Source organism: Helianthus annuus, chromosome 4 (assembly GCF_002127325.2).
Source record: "Helianthus annuus cultivar XRQ/B chromosome 4, HanXRQr2.0-SUNRISE, whole genome shotgun sequence".
NCBI classification, from domain to species: domain Eukaryota; kingdom Viridiplantae; phylum Streptophyta; class Magnoliopsida; order Asterales; family Asteraceae; genus Helianthus; species Helianthus annuus.
The window spans coordinates 153,855,420-153,875,441 of record NC_035436.2 but is presented as its reverse complement, the minus strand read 5'-3'; the positions used below and the strand labels follow the sequence as shown (position 1 = coordinate 153,875,441).

The window sequence follows — 20,022 nt, the reverse complement described above, 5'->3', positions numbered from 1 at the left end:
GTCCTCGATACATTGGACCATTCAAAATACTCGCTCGGGTCGAGGCGGTAGTGTACCAGTTAGAATTACCTCCCGCGTTGGATGGAATTCATAACACTTTTCATGTGTCGCAATTGAGGAAGTGCCTAGCGGATGAGACGACATACGTGCCTTTGGATGATATTGAAGTAGATGAGAAGTTAAATTATGTTGAAAAGCCCGTGGCAATAAAAGATTCTAAGGTGAAGCAACTCCGCAATAAATCCGTTCGGCAAGTGTTGGTCCAATGGCAACATTGAAAAGGATCGGATCTTACATGGGAAGCGGAGGATGAAATGAGAGAACATTACCCAGAGTTATTCGGTACGTATTCAGGTTTCGGGACGAAACCTTCTTTAAGGGGGGTAGACTTGTAACACCCCAAATTCTCATATGACCTAAAAGTATAATGTGTAGTGATATTTTAATAAAAATAAAAATAGGATTATGTCAAAAAATAAAAGTTAGTAAAAGAAAGATGGTTAAGTTAGAAGGTAAAGTACTAAAGTGAATGGGGATTAAATGATGAGGGACTAGATGTGTAAATAAGGTTATAAAATGATAAAAAAAAAAAAAGAAACCAGACAAGTCTGGTGTGTGTGTGCGATCGTGAGAAGCCAGGAGGGGGATTCCTTCCCTCACAAAACCCTAAATCACTAGATTCCATCAATTGAAAGCCAGATTAATGGAAAATCGAATGCATGAGCTAAGAATCCTGATTATCTAAGTGTTCTTGATCTCAAGTAAGTGAAATTTCGTGATTTTATGATGTTTGATTATGTGGGTTTTGTGTAATTCGTGAATGTAATACAAAATTCAACATGATTAATGGTTGCTATGAATGTCTAGACATCAATAGATGCTAAATTTCGAATATGAGCATGATTAGGGCAAAACCCACTTGTATGTCAAGTAATGTTTAGCAATTGTGAAGTTTTATATGTTAATTTGATTGTTGATTGTTGATTGATGAAATTGTTATGAATAATTGATTTGAACCATTTGTTCATAGTCAAAATAGTAAGTTATGGATTAGGGTAATGATTATTGTTATGAAAGATTATGATTAACCATTGATGAGATTGGATGGACATGCTATAACTTCTTGTACATCATGCCTTGTAGATAATATGCACACCATGTGTTTGATGAAATGTCTAAGTGAATTTAGATACGATTTTGTATGAAAAATTGCTAAATTGATGAGGTGTAATCATGGTGGGAATGTATGTAAATTGTAAATATCGTATTGAATAATAAAGAATGTGAAAGTAATGGGAGCTAAATGAATAAAGTTATGATGTTCAGGAAATAAGAAAGAAGAAGGAACAAGTCACTCAAAAGCACAAGGAGCTCAGGATCACGGTAAGTTCATGTGAACTTAATTCTTCTTTATTTAGTTCTACGGATGATAGCTAGTTAATAAATCTTAGTGTTGAGTTGTATGTTTGTTTATGATAAAGTTGTGATACGTTGATTGCTAGAAAAACAGTTAAGGAGCAAGATTGTATCGAATGTATATTAACCACTCAAGTGGTACTAAAAATTGTTCGGAAAGAAGAATGTGAAAGGGATTAGTAATGACTTGTTGTAGACGGGTCAAAAATGATAAAGTTATGTCAAGTACGTAAGATAAAGTTTTCGTTGCAAACGGGATGATTTAGACATATATGATGAATAGTGATATTGTTTGAGTATGGACTCATTATTTATGGGTCGGATGGATGTATGTATGAATGATGTTGAAATGTTGGAAAGAAAGAAAGTTAACGGAAATAATGTAAAACAGAGAGAATGCTTTACACAAGAAATGTCAACAAATGGGTAAATTGCAAAAGGGTCGAATAAGAGTATGTGATAAATGTTACGGATTTTTGTTTGGTATTATGAACTAACGAATGCTTGTTGTTGTACATGATAGGTAAATCACATGCTTGATTGCGGCGCGCTCGAACCGAACACACACACTATGTCGCCTCGTGCGCTTCCGGTTCAAGATATCTTTTGAAATGGGTCAAAATCATTTTGTGTAGTAAATGTGAAACTAGTATTTAGGATGATCGTAGTAGTTTGAAGTTTAAACTTTATTTTGAATATTTTGGATAGAATGTTTTGGTAAAGTGTGTATGGTTTTAATTTTAGTATCTTTTGAAAAGTGTTGTAGAATGTATTTTGAATGATTTCGTTAAAAAGCAGGAAATCGTTTACTTTATGAATGGGTCATGTCAAAATTTTTCAAAAATTTGTATGAAGTTTATGTTATTTGTCAAATGTGAAAATTGGGCGTTTTACAATTTCACTTCTACATCAAAAGTACCGATCTGCAATAATCAGATGATATTAAAAATTATATAATAATACTTATTCAGCTTAAAATTACAATGAAACTTTAAAATCTAACAACACCACCAAGAAATTTACGAACCTAACAGTTCAAATTTAGTGTTTTTAGCTTAAAATTTAGTGCTTTTATCTTTAAACTCCATCAATATATATCTTCGACATAATCTAATTAAACTCAGAGACAATTTCACTTCTAAATCAAAAGTACCGATCTGCAATAATCAGATGATATTAAAATTAAAAATTACATAATAATACTTATTCAGCTTAAAATTACAACGAAACTTTAAAATCTAACAACACCACCAAGAAATTTACGAACCTAACAGTTCAAATTTAGTGCTTTTAGCTTAAAATTTAGTGCTTTTAGCTTTAAACTCCATCAATGTATATCTTCGACAATCGCCATGAACTCCACGAAAGTACTCAATGCATCCAAATCAGGTTTCTAGAAACATGATCTCTCGTGAACAGACAAAGATGCAGTACATGAAAACACTTCTTCAGCTGTTGAAGAGTAGCCCTGTCCTCATATACTTAATCCTTAACTTTGTTCATAAAGAGCTACTTTAAACTAAACTTTATGCTTCTTTTAATACAAAAAAGGCAGGAAAGACCATTACTCTAGTAAGGTAGAATCTTATCTTACAGCAGTTGCAGATCCTTTCTTGCGTTTAGTAGGAACTACTGCGGGTTCTACATCATCATCATCTGCCCAAAATCATATATAATCATCATTTAGTCATAAGCAAAAATTATTTTAAATGTACATTTAATAATCTTTCTTTGTGTTTAATTTAACTTTATGCTTCTTTTAATACAAACCTATAATAACCCGCAGCAGATTGTATGAATTTCAAACAACTGTGATTAGACTGAAATATAAAGTGAGAATTAGAGTATATCACTTCAAAATTAAAAATTAAAAATTTCAAAACTGGAGTAGCAAAAAACACATACTCTAAACGATGTTGGAACAATGACACTGGAAACAACCGTAGAACAATCATCATCATCATCATCTGCAGCAGATCATTCACAATCATCATTTAGTCATAACTCAGATAACAAAACTTTAGTAAAAATCAAAAATCAAAAAAAAAAAACAAACGTAATCATATATATCACATTACCATGATCAAGGCAAACCACATATCCCCAACAATTTTTCTGAAAGTGGGACAAAGAGAGCTTCAGTTTTCTCTTATCCTTTATGAACAAATGGCGAGTATTGAGAAGAAGGGATTTGAGGGAGAGATACATTAGAAATGTGGTTTGAAAATACAAAAGTAGAGAACACGTTTATATAAGAAGATGATTGACAGAAGTGAGTGAGTGGCATGCATTAATTGAAAATTACATATCCCATGCATTTTGAATTTCAATTACCCGCAATTTCAAAACATCTGCCGCTAGGTATACGTTTGCCAAAGGAAGCATCTGCTACTTTCTTATAGAAGGGCAGTGGTTTGCCCTTTGGAATGTGGGCCAGACCTTTAACATTTGAATACACAAGGCAGTGGTTTGAAATTAAATTAAATCTATTTTAAAGTGATTTATATATTAGACTTTATGATGTAATAATGACATAAGAAAAACCTTGTTGGACAGCCTCTCCTGCTGACACATCAACTTTTCTTATGTCATTGAGATTTTTCCTTTTATAGAAAGTATAGATAGATAATAGATAATAGATTTATTTTAAAGTACAATACAAATAAACTACGGTTATGTAGTTTTTTTTTTTAATTTTTAGGTATATGTCAGTTACATGGAAAACATTACTTGAGAAATCTGACTTAGAACGACCTTCAACAAATATACGAGGTGCATTTAGAAAAATATAGAATACCCGACATGATTGGTAGTTTGGACTGTCGTCAATGGCGTTGGTATAATTGTCCAACCGTATGGCGAGGTCAACATACACGCAGTGACCAAAAAGGACCAATGTTGGTTTTACAAGCGGTTGCGTCATACGACCTTTAGGTTTGGTCGGCTTTTTTTGCTCTCGCCGGGTGTATGAACGACATTTCTGGCACGATACCAAAAGCCGGGTTTCATGCAAATGGGAACGACTACGAGCATGGATACTATTTGGGTGATGCTATATACCCGGAGTATTCAAATATTGTGAAGACGTTTTCTAAAACGCTTGATGTGAAAAGGCAATATTTTAAAAAACCACAAGAGTCTTCGCGAAAGGACATCGAGAGGTGTTTTGGTGTTCTTCAACAACGATGACATTTTATTAGAAATCCTTGTCGTATGTGGAATAAGGAAAAAATCCGAAGGGTCATATATGCTTTACGATGGAAAAGCAATATGTAAAAACTATTTTCCAGAAGATGTCGTTGAAGGAACGCAAGCAACAATTGAAGGGAGAATCTTAAATGCTCAACTATTGCGTTTTAAGGAAATACATAATGCGTTAAGGCGGATTTGGTCGAGCATGCTTGGGCGATTCGCCCAATTCAACCCGATGGCGACGTCGAACAAAACTCCGAGGAAGAAGTAGAAGAATTCGAAGTTGGGGACTTTGAAAACGGAGGTTTGAATGACAGATAAAACGAAGAGGAAGAAAGAGACAACGACGATAAAGACGAAGATTAAATGTATTGTTTTTTATAATTGTAATGTTTTTGTTAAATATAATAATGTTTTTTTAAATTTAATAAAACTGTATTTTAATAAATTAGAGATCAAATAAAAGAATAGAAAATTAATATAGTATAAGGCTTTATAACTACATATAAAACCTCATAAAACTCTTCCTCCACCATTTTTCATGGTGTTAGGAAATATATATGAATGATACAAACATTCAAACAACACCATAAAATAAACGTTACAAAAATTAACATTCCATATCTAATGTATTTGATTTATAATCCTAACTCAAAATAATTTGGGCGATTTATCCCGAGTGAGTGACACGGGCGCCGAGCACCCGTTACTCTTTTTGAAAAATTTCTCGCTCTAGGGTTTCAAATTATCTGTCAATCATCCACCACATTTCCTTCAATTCTTTCTGTTTTCATTATAATAATTTCAATTGAATTTCATGCTATAATCCAAATCACACAACTTTATTACCTCATCAAACCCTAATCACTCATGAACTTCACCGATCCAGCAATGTCACTCTTGGCCGCTACCGGCGGCGACACCGTCAAGCTCTTCGACGTTTCAATAGATCCCGGCGATCCCTGTGTTCTCAGCCACACGCCGTCACCTGGTTCTCAAGTTAATTCTGTCAAGTGGAACCACACCAGTAAGAATTTGTTGTCTTTTTTGTGGTTTGTGTTGTTTTATTGGTTAAGTTTGTGTTTTTTAGGTAATGTGTTGATTAGTAGTTGTAAATTGGGATAATTGGTTTGAGTTTGATCAGATTTGGTGGTGGCAAGTGCTGGTGATGATAAGCGGATATCGTTGTGGCGGAAGAATGGTCAGAGTATGGGGACTATTCCTGCTGCTGGTACTGATAGTGGTGATAATATTGAGGTGACTTTGGCATATGTGTTTTTTTTGTGTTTTGAAATTGTCACTTGAATAGTTGAATTCAGTATTGACACTGATGAGTGGATATTGTGTGCGGTTTGCGCTTCATCTGTTTGTTCGATTGGCATTATACAGTTTTAGAATCAAGATTTATGGAGGACTTGAGATTTGTTTAGAAAAGTTACAGTTAATTATAGTTAGGCGCTGTCGGCCCTTGTTGTTTTGAAAGATATGCTAGAGCAATCACATCCCAATCCCTATAATTTGGAGACAATTATAAGGTCCCATTCTGGGTTTAAAAAAGCGAGCTTTAAGCGTGAAGCGATGAAGCGTTTGGAATAGCGCTTTTTTTGGTCTGAAGCGTCACAACACGTGAAGCGTTTTGAGGCGAGTTTTAAGCGCGAAGCGACCATGGTTTGAGGCGACGCTTCAGCCCAATCAGGTCACATTTGGGCCATTTTTTAGGCCCAATAGTCTTTAAATAGGGTTTAAATGAGGCCCTACTTCTTTACCCTAATAATCAGCCGCTATCTTTACTTGATTATGATGATTATTGATTAAAGATTATTTTTATGTTTATGTTTTAAGTGTGTTTCTTATGTGTTAAGTGTGTTCTTTAATCATGTTTTTGTGTTTATTATTGATTAACAAGTAGAATAGGTCATATTGATGTGTACAATATTTTTTTATTTATTTTGAGCGATTCGTATACGTAAAGCTCTCGTTTCGCGCTTGAAGCTTCGCTTAAAGCTTTTGGAACCAAAACGCTTCGGAGCGCCTCACGCTTTTTTAAACCAAGGTCCCATTCCATAAAATAGGGATTGAAATTAGGTAGCAACTTCCCATTTCCTATAGGCTATATTTAGGGATTCACTATTCATTCCCCATCTAGTTTTCCTCATGTTTTGTGAGTGGAAAAAACGAGAAAACAATCAGAAGGGAATAATAAATTATTATTTAATTAAATAGAGATAGAAATGGGAAATGAGATATAGGAGGTTTTTAAAAGATGAAGAAAATTTAGAGATAAAGATGGTTTTCGCTAAATTATAGGGATGAGGATGAGGAATCCATTGTGAATGCTCTAAAGTTGTCTGAATTTGTTTATTTTACTGGCATCCCAAGTTTTGCATTTTACGTATATTTATCTGGTAATTAGTCTCAATTGTTTCATGTTAATCGTTACGTTATGATTTATGAATGAGACACGCTGCTCTTTAACCTGCAGGAGTCTATTTTCACTATCAGCTTTAGTACCAAAGCGTCACGTTACATTTGTTCCGGTGGAAGTGGTCAAGTTGTGAGAATATGGGATCTGCAGAGAAGGAGATGTATAAAGTGGTTAAAAGGTCACACAGACACAATAACAGATGTCAAATATAATTGCAGAGATGAACATTTAGCTTCCATTAGTCTCGGTGGTGATCTTATTATTCACAATCTTGGATCGGGTGCAAGGGCTACCGAACTCAAGGATCCTAATGGGCAGGTGTGTGTTCTTATTCATCTTTTAGTTCTTATTGGTGTTTGTGGGTTATATATATTTCTGTTTTCTGATGTGCTAGATTTCTGTATGATGGTTCAAGCTCAGGTCTTGCGGGTGCTTGATTATTCACGGGCTAGCAGGCATCTTTTAGTGACAGCTGGCGATGACGGTTCTGTTCATCTATGGGATACAACGGGTCGCAACCCAAAAGTTTCTTGGTTAAAGCAACATTCTGCACCGACAGCTGGCATTAGTTTTTCGCCGTCTAATGACAAGGTTTCTACTAGTTATTTCATACTTTTTCTATGGTAGAAAATAATCAAAAAGGTATCTTATATAAAGTTTTGGAGTTTGGCAGATAATCGCTAGTGTCGGACTCGATAAAAAGTTATACACCTTTGACTCGGGAGTTAGAAGACCCTCGTTTTGCGTGCCATACGAGTCACCTTTTTCTTCAGTGGCATTTCATGATGATGGAAACACACTGGCAGCTGGCACAACAACTGGACAGGTGGTATTTTACGATGTGCGTGCAAAGCCACAACCTATTACCGTTCTTCGTGCTTATGCTAATTCTGAGGTAAATCTTTCTCCGGTTAATTTTTATTGAGTAAAATGACATTTTTGTCTCTGAGCTTTGGCCAGTTTTGCGACTTTTTCCAAAAGATTTGTTTTTCCACATTTGGATCCAAAAGGTTTGAAATCTTGCCATTTTTATTCGGCTTGTTAACTCCATCCTTTTTTTTTCTGTTAAGTTGGGGGTATTTTCGTCTTTTTTGTTAACTTAAAGGGCACTTCGGTCTTTTTCACTTTATGTACAAGCATTTAGCATAGCGTACAAGTATTGCCCTTCATGTGGAAAAGACCGAATTGCCTTTTAAGTTAACAAAAACGACGAAAGTACCCCTGATTTAACGGAGAAAAATAGATGGAGTTGACGAGCTGAATGATAATGGTAAAATTTCAAACCTTTTGTATCGGGATGCGGAAAAACAAACATTTGGACGAAAGTCGCAAAACTGGCCAAACCTCAGGGACGAAAATGGCATTTTACTTATTTTTATTTGATATACATATAAAATAAGTTTCGATGTTATTTTGTTTACATAGGCTGTCACAAGTTTATGCTGGCAAAGATCAAAACCGATTTTTGTAAACGAAAAGACGTGTACACCTGATACGGCTCTCATGGGTGGTACCGTGGATGATTCGATTGTTATGCCGGACCCGCTTCCGTCATCAACAACATCTGCTACTTTAATTTCCGGGTCCCGTAACTCTGGTAATGATTCATTTGCAGCAGCGGAAGAAACGCCATTGAGAAGCTCTTTAAGGGTTGGCAGATTACACGTGTCGCGTGGTTTTAATATTAAAGATGACATGGAGGTGTTTTCTCCACTTGTGGAAGTTCAACCGATTACACCGTCCTTTGATAAGTTATTTGAAGGAACCAAAAACGATTTTAATAAAAAGACTGCTCTGTTGTTTCCTTCGTCGAAAAGATTTTCGCTTGCAACCGATGTTGGCGGTGATCATCCTCACTCGATTTTTGACTCGAAAAGATTCTCGCTTGCAACTGATATTGGCGGCTCAACTTTGGCACAGGTTTGCTAGTTAATACTCCAGTATATGATATATTTTAACTAACACAATATTATGTAAATTCAGTTTGAACTGGACCAAATTCATAAAAAAGTAACAATTTACTCAGTTTTTCATTCTGGTTAATTCAGTATTTTTTTTTTCACTCGTAAACAGTTACAAAAGGACAAAAAAAAAATCATTTTTGTTAGTAAAATGCCATTTTCGTCCCTGAGGTTTTGCCAGTTTTGCGACTTTCATTTAAAGGTTTGTTTTCCCCCATCTGAATCCAAAAGGTTTAAAATCTTGCCATTTTCATCCGGCTCGTTAACTCCATCCATTTTTCTCTGGTAAGTCTGGGGTATTTCCGTCTTTTTTGTTAACTTAAAGTGCAATTCGGTGTTTTTCACTTTATGTACAAGCTTTTGAAATACACTTACTAAATTAAAAACAGAAATAATATATAAACAAGTAGGTAAAAAGATGAAAATACCCTTGGCTTAACAGATAAAAATGGATGGAGTTAAAGAGACAAATGAAAATGGCAAGATTTCAAACCTTTTGGATCCAGATGTGGAAAAACAAACCTTTGGACGAAAGTCGCAAAACTGGCCAAACCTCAGAGACGAAAATGGCATTTTACTATTTTTTTGGGTAAAGGTCACTTACCCTTGATAAAAATGTGTATGGGTTAGTTACATTTTTATGCAATTAATCCTATTAAAAACTAATAATTATTAATTTCAATTCATAATCATACAGGATGACAACCACAATTCTGTATCTCAACCATTATCATCTCCCGTATCATCAAAACCCGATGAACCGTCATCGATAACTCCTCCGGAAGCTTGGGGTGGCGTGTCAGATAAATTTATGCGTCCACGTCAACAAGGGACACTACCCTCTCGCTTTGCCACATTGGCATCTTCGTCTAGTTTATCTTCAGGATCCATGATGGCGGGACTTCAAGACCTAAGTTTGCCGTCAACCCAAACGGGTATTAATTTCCGGGTCAGGGATAACTCGTCAAGTCAAGAGAGTCCGTTGACTTATTCAGAAATCCCGTTTGGCTCTACTCCTCTTTCACTTGGTTTGAAAGGGAATTTAGATTCTTCTGGACTTGCGTTGACCCAAACACGGAGATTTAGAAGCTATGATGAGAGGATGAGTACTAATGCGGCTTACAGTGACGGGACATCTATTGCTATGGGGTCCCCAAAAACAAAGAAAACAGGGCCTGAAACGAGAGAAGAAATTTTGAATAGCTTTACACCAAGGCATGAGACGTCGGCTGTCACGGAATCGGGAATTACTCCATCTGCAAATGTAAGAGAATAACTTGTTCACGAACTGTTCATGAACACTTACCGAATAGGATTTTTTGTTTAAGTTCGTTCATTAAGAAAATGTTCATGTTCGTTTGTGTTTGTTCGTTAGTTTTAGGTAATGAACAGAAACGAACACAAACAAACATTCATGAATAGAAATGAAAACAAACAAACACAAAGAAATGTTCGTGAACGAAAACGAACATATATTAAATATTTTATTAAACATAGGGTACACTATAATTTATTAAATATTTATTAGTGAGAATTTTGAAGTATTTAAATAAAATATAAAAGTTTACAACTCTAATAAGCTATGGAACATGTTACCGAACATTCACGAACATAAATGAATGAACATGGCCTCTGTTCATGTTCGTTCATTTGTTAAACGAACGAACCAAATGAACTTCCAGCCGAACTGTTCACGAACTGTTTGCTGAACGTTCGGTTCGTTTGCAACCCTAGAAGCGGGTCTAGTTGCTTGATTTGCCCTTTTTCAAAAGCTTTTTTTTTATCGATCTAATTCGTTATGTTGAACTATCAACAGGGTATGGACACGCAACCCCAAAAATCACCGTTGCATCCTAATTCACAGCAGCAGCAACAGGGATCTTCTTCTTTCTCACTTCAACTATTTCAAGGCACGCTTGACGAAGCTCTTGCTTCTTTTCAGAAATCCATTCATGAAGATGTTAGAAACCTTCACATTGAAGTTTTAAGGCAATTTCATATGCAAGAGGTCTCTAACATACTAATATATTATGTGATTTTTTTATAATTTTTTATGTTATTTTTGTCACTCATTATGTGTTCTTCATCATGTAGGTGCAAATGTCAAATGCAATGAGCTCAATTTTGGAAACACAAGCAGAGCTTATGAAGGAAATCAAAGCATTACGCAAAGAAAACCAGGAACTCCGCCAGCTGCTGTGAACATTAGCTGTTTACTCGCGTGTCGTGTTTTTATAAATCATTTAAATTTGCTTTTTCATTGCAAATTAACCATCTTTCTTAGTGTGATTTTCTTTGTAATATTAAAAGATACTGATGGTTTTTGTGTAAAGAAAAGTTAAGTGGCATGGTTTCAAATGGGTGAAAATTCATTTTCAACATAAAACAGGTGTGCTAGGTTTTTTTATTTTTTTTTTATTTTTTTTATTTTTTTATTAGTATTATTTGTGGGTGGGTGAGAAAGTCAACTTTGACTGTATTCAGCAGAGTGATAGGACATGTACAGGAGATGTTGACCTTGGCTTGATTCACTTAAAGCTGATGAGAATTCATGCACGGATGATTTAGTGCTGAATATGTTATTATTCTAAACCATTATTATTAGTCTATTCTGTATCGAGAAAATTAAGCGATCCAATCAAACTGTATTAAAACATGTATAATGCGATACTTTTTGTAATCATAGTTAACGCAGTGCGTTTAGCAGCCTCTTTATCCATATGGATAGAGGTAAGATTTGCCTACATCCCACCCTCCCCAGACCCCACCAATAGCTTTGCTATTTGTGGGACTTACTGGGTTCAGTTGTTGTAGTTAACGCAATGCGTTTATGAAAATCTGATACAAAAGAAAAACCGAACAAATGGTCTTTTGTCATTGTGAAACACATTAACAGAATTAAACATTCGTTTAACAAATCGAAATGTATATTACAAGTAACATGAGAATCTTTGTATATAATCTGTTCTAATCTTGCTAGAGAATAATAGAGATAGCAAGAGGATTTGTCACAATTATGTCTTCACTAGTTTTAGGACGTCACCAATCAAATGTAACGAACCAGTAACCAAGACCTAATATGTTGAACAAATAACAAATAAATATATGTATATAATATGAAAATTAAAATTAAAATTAAAATGCAAGCAGAATCAGAGAATTAACTTAACAACAGAATAAAATGTATCAATTCAAAAAAGTACCTGCAGTCGAATAGACTTATTTTGTTCAACAGTTTCTCGTAACCATTTAATGGCCAACGGAAGGGATGAGAACACCATACTGTTTTCGCAACTTATAACACTCGTGTCATTATCATATTCACCCACACTGGAAACCGGGTCAAGTTTTTTCGGATTTCCTGAGAATCATATAATAATATACATTTTAATCAAAATTTTGTTTTAAGTAACCAATTTATTTTACCCAAAGAAAAACCACAAGATGTTATACCAAAGTCAAACTTGGTCAACACGTCAGTTGCCAATTGCCATGTCATCATCTTTTACCAAATAATATTCAAAATACCTTAAATAGAAAATTTTGAAAGTTGGTTACCTAAAACCGAAATTTAAACAAGATTGGTTACTTTTTTCTTATGCATTGAGCCCTATGTAAATATAGAAAGCAGTTATAATAAATAACTTTAATATGATAATGATAGTTTTGGAAATGTAACATACCTCTTTTATTACGTATGATATCCTCCCATACGGTTTGAAGGGTCCTTTGCCATGAATAATCAACTTCAACACCAATCGGTAGCGAGGATGAGCTAGATCCAACTTTCGTGTAGAGTGACATGTTTGGTACAAACAATGCCTTTTTGAAATTAATACCTAAAAGTTGAAATATCAATATCAGTGTAGCCCTTACATAAAAAAGATTTAGGTAAGCGGGAAACGGGAAACGGGTCAAAGCGGTTCCCAAAGTCTATTTTTAATAACTCCTAGATCGTAAGTATTCGAAGCTTTATAATATTATTGTAACAATGTTGTTTTTGTAATCACAAAAGCTAAAGTGCATAATTAAACCGAATATAAGTCACATCCGATACAAATAATGCTTGTAACTGAAATACCTTGACAGGCACATGTGTCCAACAGTCGTGGAAATAGCAAATGTGGGTCCCTCACTGACATACAATTGAACAATAATATCTGCATTTTCAGTCAAGTTAATAGGATAAAGAATGAACCATTTTTTTAGAAACAGACAGCAACATGTTCCCATGATAGCAACTTTCTGTTTCTAAATCGGTTTATATTTAAGATAAATTCATTTTCTTGTTGTTTCTAACCTGTGACGAGTCCTTCAAGCAACTTTCTCGTTCGCGATCTTCTTTAACTGCAAGAGAAAACCAATTTGCGCAAACTTCCATGCTTTCAGGACTATGTGCTCCATCTAAATAAAACACCAGATCTCCTTGACTTTGATTATCACAAGCCCGGTCAGCAATAATCTGGGCCCGCCCTTGTAGACTTGCGGTTGTTAACCCTTTAATATATGGCTCAGGCAAACGACTCTGTATCCAAGCATACATAACGGAACTTCTCAAAATGAATCAAATATTAAAGGTGGCAACTTTAAAATTTATGGGTAAACAGGTCGGTTTGGGTTATATTTGACTCTGAGTGGCATAAAGCAACCAAAAGTGTAGGCATGTAAATGAAACTTACATTCATGAACTGTTCGGAGGGAAGTTCATTTATGTTCATTTATTTAAATAAACGAACGATTGAACGAACATGAACAAATTTTTTTGTTCCTTTAATTAAACAAACGAACATGAACACACGTTTTGTTTGTTCATTTATATTCGTAAACGTTCGTTCATTTGTGTTCGATTATTTACGTGCGTGTATGTTCGTTTAAATTTTAATAAATACATAAGTAGTTATATTTATATAAATATAAAAATCAAAACGGATTTCTAACTACTTGTGTAAAAATAATAAATTAGTAAGTGAGGTTCTTAGTAATAAAAAAATGGGCTTTCGAATTGAACTTACCGTAATTAATAACTAATTTATATAAAAAACTACTTCATGTTCGTTTATGTTTGGTCAATTATGTTCGTTGTGTCTATTTAATTATGTTCGTATAAGTTTGTTTATGTTCGTGAATTATTAACGAATACGAACATGCTCAATTTCTTAATGAACGAACATGAACAAAAAATGTGATTGATTATATGTCTGTGTTCGTTCGGTTCGTTTACAGGCCTAAAACAGTGTATTCCTAATGCATAAAAACAACGTAAACCGGTTTATTTCAAAAAAAAAAAAATAATAATAATAACAGACTAACTGTAGTTGAACCACCTGACCCGATTCATTTAAACCCAAACTAGAAAAGTACCGCGTTTCCCTTTTACGGTGCTTACAGTCAGATCTACAGGGTTGACTTTAGAGTGACCGGTCCGTTGAAGCCACGTAGAGCTTAACATGATAGCAAGTCCAGCATTAACGTATTGATGCTCTCCTGCAAGCCCGAGATGCAACCCATTTAACAAATTACCATCCAACTGGTTTGCAACTTGAAGGCACACCTGCGACAGGGCAATTTGGTAATTTCCATTACAGTAAATTGTAAGTTCCACTGTTAAGAGAAACCAAACTTACATCTAACTGGGAAGCTTTTTGTTCTAGTACTTGCATAGCTTCAGGTGGTTGAGAAACGGTAAATGCAGGAACACCTTTCTGTACAAAAACAAAATAAATTATAAGAAAAAAATGCAACTACTTTTTTTAATTCTGAGATACATGATTTGTAAAAGCACCTTAAAGATACCAGCCTTCTGGCCCGCAATCTCTTCAAGAGTATTTCCTGGACATACATATCATATTTATATAAAACTAGTATTTTGACCTGTTGCACGTTGCGGCGGTATGGAAACTTAAAGTAACTCGAACTTATACTGTCAAATATTTGACCTGACTCGTTTTTGAAGAAAATTTACGACGTAGACCAACTGAAAACGCACATGAAAATAAGCACGGAAATGTATTATATTTAACCTGACTCATTACCGAGAAAATTTATGTCGAAACGTAAACCAACTTGGATTTATAACGTAATGTACTTAAAAATAAGCACATAAGAAAGTAGTGCTTTTTTACGTTAAAGAATGGTACCACGCGTTGCAGTGGAGTTGAAACATAAAGTAACTCGAATTTATATTGCCGAGTGAAAACGTATTATATTTGACTTGTCTCATTTCAAACAAGACGTAAACCAACAAAAAACGTACATAAAAATAAGCACGAAAACATATTATATTTACCCACGTACATAAAAATAAGCATGTAAAACTCGAGGGGGTCAAAATGATATTTTACAAAGTTTTTAGAAAGCTGAGGGGTGTAAGTGGCAATGCTAAAGCCTAAAAGTTGAAGGGTTGAATACACAAAAAGAGAAAAAAAAACATGGGTTGGATGGCATTGTTGTAAATTTGGCAAAGAAAAACAATAAAAAATAGAGGTTGTGTCTTAGGTACTATTCCTAAGACACCCTCTTTTGTTATCTTAATTTTATATAAAATATGAATATTATAATATTCAAACGTCGGCTATATAATGTAAATGCTACAAAGATATATAAACTGATTTTTGAATAAAAAACAAATCTTAAAATAAATTGATGAATGGCCATACCAAGGATTTCTGTGTGGTCATACCCTAGCGGTGTGATGCCACATACTACAGGTGATTGAATCTGAAAACCGAAATTTAACATCATATTAGACACATTTTTTTGTATGCAACAAATGATGAATTATGCGTTAGTAGATTTGCATACCACATTAGTCGCATCCCTTTGTCCGCCTAATCCAACCTCAATAATAGCAACGTCTACCTGCAATCAAATGTTATGTGTTTGTCAGTAGAAGAAACATGACGACAAATTGACGATCATATATACTTCTGTTACAGAAAAGTGGTAACGTACTAGCTCTGTTGCAAAAATTTTGAAAGCGAGTAAAGAAAGGAAGTGGAATAAAGTTGGCATTGGCATATCATCACTGCATTTTGCCTGCATACAGAAACATAAACAAATAAAAATTAGTTAACGAATTATAAGGACGAAATGAAAATGTTAATTTAATCTATAATAACTCAGATTAGAAAGCATGCCTTGAGTCTATCCCAACACCACCAGAAATATTCCAAAAACTTTTCTATGCATATGTCCTCTCTGAAACAGAAGAAAAAATAGCAACTTAAAAAGAATATATTTGAACAAATAAATTGACATCATGATACGATGTTTAAATTGTAGTTTAAAGGCTTCAAAGACTGACCCGTTCAATCGAAATCTTTCTCTAACGTCAATGAGGTGTGGAGATGTGAAGAGGCCAGTGTGAAAGCCATAATTGCGTAGTATAGCTTCTGTGAAAACACATGTTGATCCCTGTAACGAAGCAAGTTATGACATTAATCAGAATAACATCAATCATACACACACACAGAGTTGTTTTTATACCCAGATTGCTTCATGTAAATATAACCTGAGGAACAAAAAAAGAGGAAAGACAATACAAAAATAATCAATTCACCCTTTTACCATCTTACATGAACAAGTGTACTCATTAGTCAACATAACTAACAGGATATGTGTCAAATTCAAGCCATTGTATTAGCATCATGACACCATTTGAAGACTATAAATATGACTCTACGTTGTAATCCTACCTGCCTCAACTATATTGAAATTTGTCCTATTAAGAATAAAATAGACCTACCTACAAGACTACAAACTACATGATACTGTCTTGAGTCACAAATAGGGGTGTTCAGAATTCGATTCGAATTAGAAAAATTCGAAATTCGACTCGATTCGAATTCGATTAAAAAGATTCGAATTCGAGTCCAGTAATCGAATTAGAATCGAATACGAATTTATGATTTTGAATTCGATTTCATTCGAAATTCGAATTCAATTTATATATAATTTTTTGATATATGTATATACACACACAAACATATATACACACATATAACTTCTAAACTTGGCCAAAATATGAACTACCTCCATAAGTGATAAGTTTATTATTCATAACATTACCAAACCTACTGAGAAATAGTCTTTGCTACTTATTTCTAAATTTTTGCCTAACTTAAATCGCTACCGGTAACCAACCTATCTTCTAATTTTTGGTGTTTTGACATATTGATAGATAATTAATTTTGCAGATTATTATATTTTATGTTGAATATAATTAGTTTGTAGTATTTTAAAAAATGAAAGTAAAATAATTTATTATTTAGGGTGAATTTGAATTAAATCAAATTTATTCGAATTCGGTTTGAATTCGAGTTTCAAATATTAATCGAATCGAATCGAATACGAATTCATGTAAAAATAATAAAAATTCAAAAAAATCGATTCGAATAATTCGAAAATTCGTTATTTGATTCGATGAACACCCCTAGTCACAAAGTATAAGGATGGTCAAAGCCATAGTTGTTAATGGCGTATAGCGACAAATAGCGATAAGGTACGGGCGGCTATTTTATAAAGAGCGATACACTAGATTTTTTTTAACTATTTATATGTATATTATATCAAAATACCCTGGTATATATGCTATTTTACATGTATATTTAACAAAAACCTAAAATCCAGCTATTTTATGGCTATATTTAATTGCTATTTATATTAAAAAAACAAAAAATAATTTAAAATGTCGCTATTATCACTATCTATCGCTACAACCCTATTAGCACTACAACGATCGCTACGCTCGCTATCGACAACTATGATCATAGCTAATAATCAACAAGTTACCTTTCCCTTTGTGCCTGCAACATGGATGATCTTCATCTGGTTAATCGGCTCCTCCAAATCCAAAATCTAATTAAATGGAACCATAAATCATCAAATGCTTCTTAACACTACTCATCCAATTCCAACAACATATGAAGAGCAAAACTAAACTAATTCTTCAAATTTCAATTTGAAATGTTACCATATCTGACATTAAAATTCAAACTCTAGCTATCTTTTTGGAAAAAATATAAACTACAATATAAAAGAAAAATGGTTAAAAATGAGTGACCTTAACATAGTCAAACATCCGGTCAAATCTCTGGTCAGCAACTGGTTTACTAGAACGACTCTTTTTGGTGATGAGAGAAGACAAAGCATCCATGGCTTCATCATAAGCTGAATTCAATCCACAAGTTAATCTTACTTCAAATTGAAATGCAAACAATAAGGAATTCAATAATGAATGGAACTACAAACAAATGAAGAGCAAGAGTACCTTGTGCCATTGAAGGAAGCAGGAGCTAGGGTTCCAAAACCTGAATCTGAATATTATTTATTAATATGAAGCAGATGTAAAGTAAAGGGTTTGAGTGAGTGAGGCGTGGTGGAGGGAACGCCCTATTCGTCCACCATAGATTCCGTTTGAAAGATGCCTTTTGAATTCTTTTTTGCATACAAATTAATTTTTTTTAACCGCCAACTAAATTATAGGATAAGCATTTGACACGCTCTTAATCGAGCAAATGCATTCCCACTTTTATAACGGTCAGAATTGCATGTATACTCAAGTCACCAGTTACGTGAAAAACTCATCCGTCCGAAAGCCCACTGTAGTAAAACGTGGTTTGGCTCGGTTGCATTTAAATTAATGCTAGTAAAACAAAATAATAAAGTTTTTTTTATGAAAATATACAATATTTATATATATTTTAGATTATTATTTGTAGAATTATGAGTGCAATAATGAATAATGTAAAATGACTATATCTTAAGAAAAGTTAGCTTTTGTTAAAAAGCTAAATAAGTTTATAACAAGAAAGTAGACCGTAAAGTTAAGTTAAAAAGAAAGGGTCGAAAGAAAAGAATAAAATACCAGAGAAAAAGAAGTTATATTAAAACAAAATAAAAAAAATAAATGAATAAAAAATGTTTTAGACTAGGTAGATTGACAGAACATTCTCTTTTTTTACATCATCTCTTAGGGTGATCGGGGCGTAGGCGGTGACCCCATGCGGGGACCTCATCCACCGAAGAGTGGGGGTGCTGCCGACAAGGCGGTGAGGTAGAGAGAGGGAGGAAAGCGGTGGGAAGTCACCGAAGAGAGAGGGAGGAGAGAGGGAGGAGTGGACCAATGAAAATTTTTTTTTTTTAATAAAAACCAAGTCACCTAAGAGGGGAGTGCCGCCATCAATTTAGGGTGTTAGGGGAGTTCAAGAGGGGAGTTAACGTGGCACACGAGGATTAGTTATGCGTAAGAGAGGGGACTCCCCTCTTAGGGGAGTGCCCCTTACACCCTTATCTTTGTGTCTGTGTGGTTTACGCTCTTGTAACAACCCAAGGGGAACTTCGGTCACCCTATAAACAAGTGTACAACCCTGATTATATCCTTCCAAATACCATCACTTTTATCGTTTAAACTTTAAAGTGCTGATAGAGAGAAAAATGCCCGGATAGTTCCTGTGGTTTCGCATTTTTTCACCTATAGTCCTCAACTTTCTAAAATTACCTGAATAGTCCCCAACTTTTCATTTTTTGTTCCCAGATAGTCCCTGGGTCTAACTTCAGTTTGTTTCCTCTGTTAAGTGGGTGTAAAATGACAAAAATACCCTTTCCTTTAAAAGGCCAAACCACAGGGACTATCCGGACATCTTTTTCATTTTTAGAGAAAAACCCCACCACCACCCTTCATCTTCAACCTCCACCCACCATCACCCTCCTCCACCTTCCACCATCACCACCACAGTCACCTGAACTGCCATAATCCTACCATCAACAATATCGCCTGAAACATCACATCGGCTGAAACATCATCATGTCCGGCGAAAAAAAGATAAAAAGGAAAAAGAAAATGAGAAGTAAATAAAAATGAACTGAAAAGGGCTCACCGGAGCCTCACTGCAGAATCCCACTGTCGTAAACAGTCGTCGGTCGTCGCCAGAATCCCACCGGCGACGTCGTCAACCATCATCATGTCATCATCATCGACAATATCATCATCTGTCATCCGTACAATGTCGTTGTCGGCTCCGCCGAAGC

At 34.6% G+C, this 20,022-nt stretch overlaps 2 protein-coding genes and 1 long non-coding RNA gene across 3 annotated transcripts; 2 read left to right on the top strand and 1 right to left on the bottom strand.

Annotated features, from left to right (window-relative positions):
• Positions 1-626: 626 nt before the first annotated feature.
• On the top strand, positions 627-2,086 carry LOC118491650. Its single transcript, XR_004891704.1, has 3 exons — positions 627-761; positions 1,327-1,383; positions 1,940-2,086. It is a non-coding gene; the product is annotated as an uncharacterized LOC118491650 (long non-coding RNA).
• A 3,169-nt stretch (positions 2,087-5,255) lies between these two features.
• LOC110872631 (protein NEDD1) lies at positions 5,256-11,380 on the top strand. The gene is made up of 9 exons (XM_022121474.1): positions 5,256-5,635; positions 5,753-5,865; positions 7,091-7,351; positions 7,454-7,624; positions 7,707-7,928; positions 8,459-8,953; positions 9,692-10,258; positions 10,811-11,002; positions 11,089-11,380. Exons 1-9 carry the CDS (start codon positions 5,479-5,481, stop codon positions 11,194-11,196), a joined length of 2,286 nt encoding a protein of 761 aa, XP_021977166.1. The 5' UTR covers positions 5,256-5,478; the 3' UTR covers positions 11,197-11,380.
• A 465-nt stretch (positions 11,381-11,845) lies between these two features.
• LOC118491649 (folylpolyglutamate synthase-like) lies at positions 11,846-18,417 on the bottom strand. Its single transcript, XM_035989581.1, has 16 exons — positions 18,263-18,417; positions 18,056-18,162; positions 17,785-17,850; positions 16,298-16,407; positions 16,131-16,191; positions 15,946-16,029; positions 15,796-15,852; positions 15,651-15,711; positions 14,777-14,823; positions 14,619-14,696; positions 14,381-14,545; positions 13,295-13,519; positions 13,076-13,154; positions 12,678-12,833; positions 12,198-12,355; positions 11,846-12,068 (listed from the first exon to the last, which is right to left on the bottom strand). The coding sequence occupies exons 1-16, from the start codon at positions 18,270-18,272 to the stop codon at positions 12,009-12,011; spliced, it is 1,524 nt and encodes a 507-aa protein (XP_035845474.1). The 5' UTR covers positions 18,273-18,417; the 3' UTR covers positions 11,846-12,008.
• Positions 18,418-20,022: the final 1,605 nt, after the last annotated feature.